This window comes from Brassica rapa, unplaced genomic scaffold (genome assembly GCF_000309985.2).
Source record: "Brassica rapa cultivar Chiifu-401-42 unplaced genomic scaffold, CAAS_Brap_v3.01 Scaffold1048, whole genome shotgun sequence".
Taxonomy (NCBI): Eukaryota; Viridiplantae; Streptophyta; class Magnoliopsida; order Brassicales; family Brassicaceae; genus Brassica; species Brassica rapa.
Genome location: NW_022610982.1, coordinates 51,211 through 55,334, shown reverse-complemented (window position 1 = coordinate 55,334; position 4,124 = coordinate 51,211). Strand labels below are relative to the sequence as shown.

The following is a 4,124-nucleotide window of genomic DNA, read 5'->3' as shown; positions in this document are numbered from 1 at the left end:
TGGGAAGTACTTTCGAACGAACGCTGTACGGAAGTCAGCCCAACTCAGATTGAAGTCTCCAAAGTTCCTCTCTACGCATAACCACCAACTGATGGCGTCCTTCTCTAGATAGTAAACAGCCACGTCTTTTTTTAAATTCTTCCGGACAACGGGTTGCAGCAAAGTTCTGCTCGAGATTGTGAAGCCATGCATCAGCTTCAAAGGGATCAGTGCCTCCCTGGTAATGCTTCGTCCCCAAGTTCTTCATAATCATGACTATCTTCAGGAAGTCCGGGTGAGAAGTGGTAGGTACTGGAGCTGGCTGAGCACGCTGTGCTTCTCGCTGTGCATTCAGTGCTTGATATTGCAAATTCACCATCTCAGCCATCAGTTCCAGAAGTGCTATCATAGCTGGATCGGTTGGCGCTGGTTGAGGTTGTGCTGCCGGAATAGGTGCGGCAGGGGCCGGTGGAATATGAGCGGCAGGAGCCGGTGGAATATGAGCGACAGGAGATACAGGAGCTGCGGGATGATCTCCATGCACTGGACTATCGTGTACCACATCCACCTCGATGTCCATAAAGTACGGGTCTGGAGACAATGGAATGTGCTCCGGTGCCTGATCATATGACTCTTCAGACGGGTCAGTCTCAAAGCTAGAGCCTGAAGGTGTAGCCTCAAAGCTAGGAGTCGGAAGTGGTGCCGGAGTAGATGGCGGCGAGGAGTCTGAAGATGATGAAATAGGTATCAGTAGATAATGTCCACCACGATGTGCCTGTCTCGGTGGCATCTGCAACAAAAGATCATGGTAAGTTTCTACCCAGGTCTATCAATTCCTAAAAGAAGGAACAAACCAGCATATCCTAATTATCCTTGCGACACATTTTTGACTCGAAAGTTATTTGAAACAAGTCCCATTCAAGCATCGTATAACCATGCTCTGATACCACCTTTGTGACACCCCCGATCGTAGATAACCGGAAATGACACGGTCAATGTTCCCTGATGGTCGACCCGAGGTTCTCGAAATAAATCCGATCACCTTAGACCAACAACCAAAGAACAGAGACACTCCTATCGGATATTACTCTAGGCTTTTCAACCCGATAAAGCAATATTCGATAGTTAGTTCGTCCCGGACAAGGACTAATATCATATGAGAACTCGTGATTTATAAACATCTTTTTTACATTATTTATTTACTTTAAACATCTTACAAAGTGTTATAGTTTACCCTACGGCCTATCGCCCAACAACGTTGTAAGTAAATATACATCAAAAGGTACATTGCAAGGACAACAAAATACTACCGCTGGTTGGCCGCTCCTTCCGTCCAAAAGATTTAAGTGTCTCCCGCCTAAGGTTTACCTGCACACACAAATGAGTCATGAGCAACTAGTTTACTCAGTGAATCTAGAATCACAACACAATCAATAACAATCAAGCAATTATCAAATGCATATACATGATCATGCAAGTACTAGTACTATACTTTAATATCGATCATCATTGTGAATTCTTATTTTAAACATCACTTCCACAACACCCGCCCGTTACCATACTCATAAAATACAATATATATACTAGACCCGAGAAACCACTAAGGCTAACCGAGACTAGTGAGTTAGCATCACCATCATTGTCGAATGTCCGGTATGAACAATCTGACACTGCATCGTCATGCAGTACACGGTCTCCAGGGAGCTACCCCATCATCGTGTCTTCATGACCTTGTTCCATTCGCAGGACCAAGTCACGGTAATGCGGGGGCTTTAGGGATAGTGAATATAACAAGACTTCACATGATTTTACTTCCATAATCATTCTGAAATTAATTCATAATTAATCCTTAATTAATCATAATTAACTCTTAATTAATCCTAGATTAATCCTTAATTAATCTCATATTAATCTTTAATTAATCCAAGATTAGTACTTAATTAATCATGATTACTCCTTAATTAATCACAGATTAATTCTCAATTAAACCAAGGTTAATTCTTAATTAAACCAAGATTAATCCATAATCAAAACCATGATTATTTTATGATTAGTACTTGAGAACAAGTACTAAGATTAGGATTAACCTCACTTTAAAATTATTCTTTAAGTGTAAGTGTTTAGCATGAGTAAACACAACACCATTCTTAAATATTCAGACACTTTACTAACTTAATCAAGGACTCATTCATGATCTATCTCAACATCTGTCTAGACTCACCTAAAGATTACTCTTGAAACTGGCTTGGACAAGACTTGAGTTCCACTTGAACAAGGCTGAATGGACCAAGAGACTGAATGGATAGGATGGGACTAGCAAAGCTCCACACCTTAGCTGATCAAAACAAGGCAAGGTTGGGTTCAGAACATCAACAATCTGACAGTTCGGTTCAAGCTAAACAACTTAAATCAAATCAGTTCAAGCTCGGTTCCTTTCATACCAGATCAGATCAGTTCAGTTCTATTCAGTTAACAACAGTTCAAGACAAGATCAGACTGAGTTTAGTTTCGTTTCTCCAATCAATCCATAACAGCTTAGCAAACTGTTTTAGGAGATGGATTCAAACCGAAACTAAACAAGAAGTGAACTGTATCATAACTTAAACAACTGATCCGACCAAGACCTAAACTAAACATCAAATGTTCTGATCAGATACTGACTGAGGCAAGGAGACCAAAGCTTACCAAGATGAACCAAAGGATTAGATGGCCTCAGCTGATCCTCTTCTCCAATGTAGGCTTGTGGCTGGACTGATCAAAGAGAAAGATCAAGGTCTGATCATGATCTGAACTCAACTAGGTCTAGGGTTTTATTTAAAAATCTCACCTTCTGATCTTTCTCAAGGTAACAAACTGAGCTAAGGTTGAAGATTAGGTCACCACCAATTTTTTCTTGATTTATTTTCTTGATTTTTCTCACTGATTTTTATGTTCTTCTTTCTCTCTTTCTCACTGAAATTCTCTAGGTTTTTCTGCAGGGTTCTGAACGTGGGAAGCAGCTGGAGAGGGGTTAAATATAAGGTGAGCTTGCTTCAGGTGAGGGTTTCACTCAGGACAAAGCTAAGCTGAGTGGGGACAGCTGGCCAGCTGCTTCAGCACTCTCAGCACAAGCTGCTGTCCTTTCCTTAACCTGAAGAAACTCCAGCCCTTTCATGTGCTTCTCACATGACAATCTAAGAAACAAGGCAAGCAGGCAGCTTGTGATTGTCATGTGACAGTTACTGAAGAAGCTAGGCAAGCAGGCAGCTTGTGATTGTCATGTGACAGTTACTGAAGAAGCTAGGCAAGCAGGCAGCTTGTGATTGTCATGTGACAGTTACTGAAGAAGCTAGGCAAGCAGGCAGGTGCAAGTCATGTGATTAAAGACTGAGCAAGCAGGCTGGTGGAAGACATGAGTCTGGTCCAAAATTAATTGTAGCAGTTGGTTGATAATTTTCAATAATTTTTCAACCAAATATTCCTTGTCTTTGGCTCTCGTCTTGTTCTCGGAAAATCTCTTCTAGTTTAATAAAAATTCGACCAAAATATTTAAGACTCGACCAAACTATCAAGTGAAGGTCTTTCAACCACAAGACAGTTCCTTCGAGAAATTAATCTACCGGGTCGATTTTTATTTTTATTAATCCTTGTTAAACCAACTAAAAACTGGTCGAGCGGGATTTTTCTCGACCAAAAATTTATTGGCTCATGAGGGTTATTACACTGTCGGTCAAGGTGTGAACTCGATGATTACATCAGTGTAGTACGCGTGCGGCCCAGAACATCTAAGGGCATCACAGACCTGTTATTGCCTCAAACTTCCTTGGCCTAAATGGCCATAGTCCCTCTAAGAAGCCGACCGTGAAGGGATGCCTCCACGTAGCTAGTTAGCAGGCTGAGGTCTCGTTCGTTAACGGAATTAACTAGACAAATCGCTCCACCAACTAAGAACGGCCATGCACCACCACCCATAGAATCAAGAAAGAGCTCTCAGTCTGTCAATCCTTACTATGTTTGGACCTGGTAAGTTTCCCCGTGTTGAGTCAAATTAAGCCGCAGGCTCCACTCCTGGTGGTGCCCTTCCGTCAACCCGACCATACTCCCTTGCGACCATACTCCCCCCGGAACCCAAAAACTTTGATTTCTCATAAGGGGCCAGCGGAGTC

General features: G+C 42.0%; 1 protein-coding gene across 1 annotated transcript; it reads right to left on the bottom strand.

Moving 5' to 3' along the window:
* Positions 1 to 292: 292 nt before the first annotated feature.
* LOC117131566 (vegetative cell wall protein gp1-like) lies at positions 293 to 769 on the bottom strand (the record flags this gene model as incomplete). Its single annotated transcript, XM_033283643.1, has 1 exon — positions 293 to 769. A coding segment is annotated over exon 1 (477 nt), but the record flags the coding sequence as incomplete, so codon positions are not given.
* Between the last annotated feature and the right edge of the window lie 3,355 nt (positions 770 to 4,124).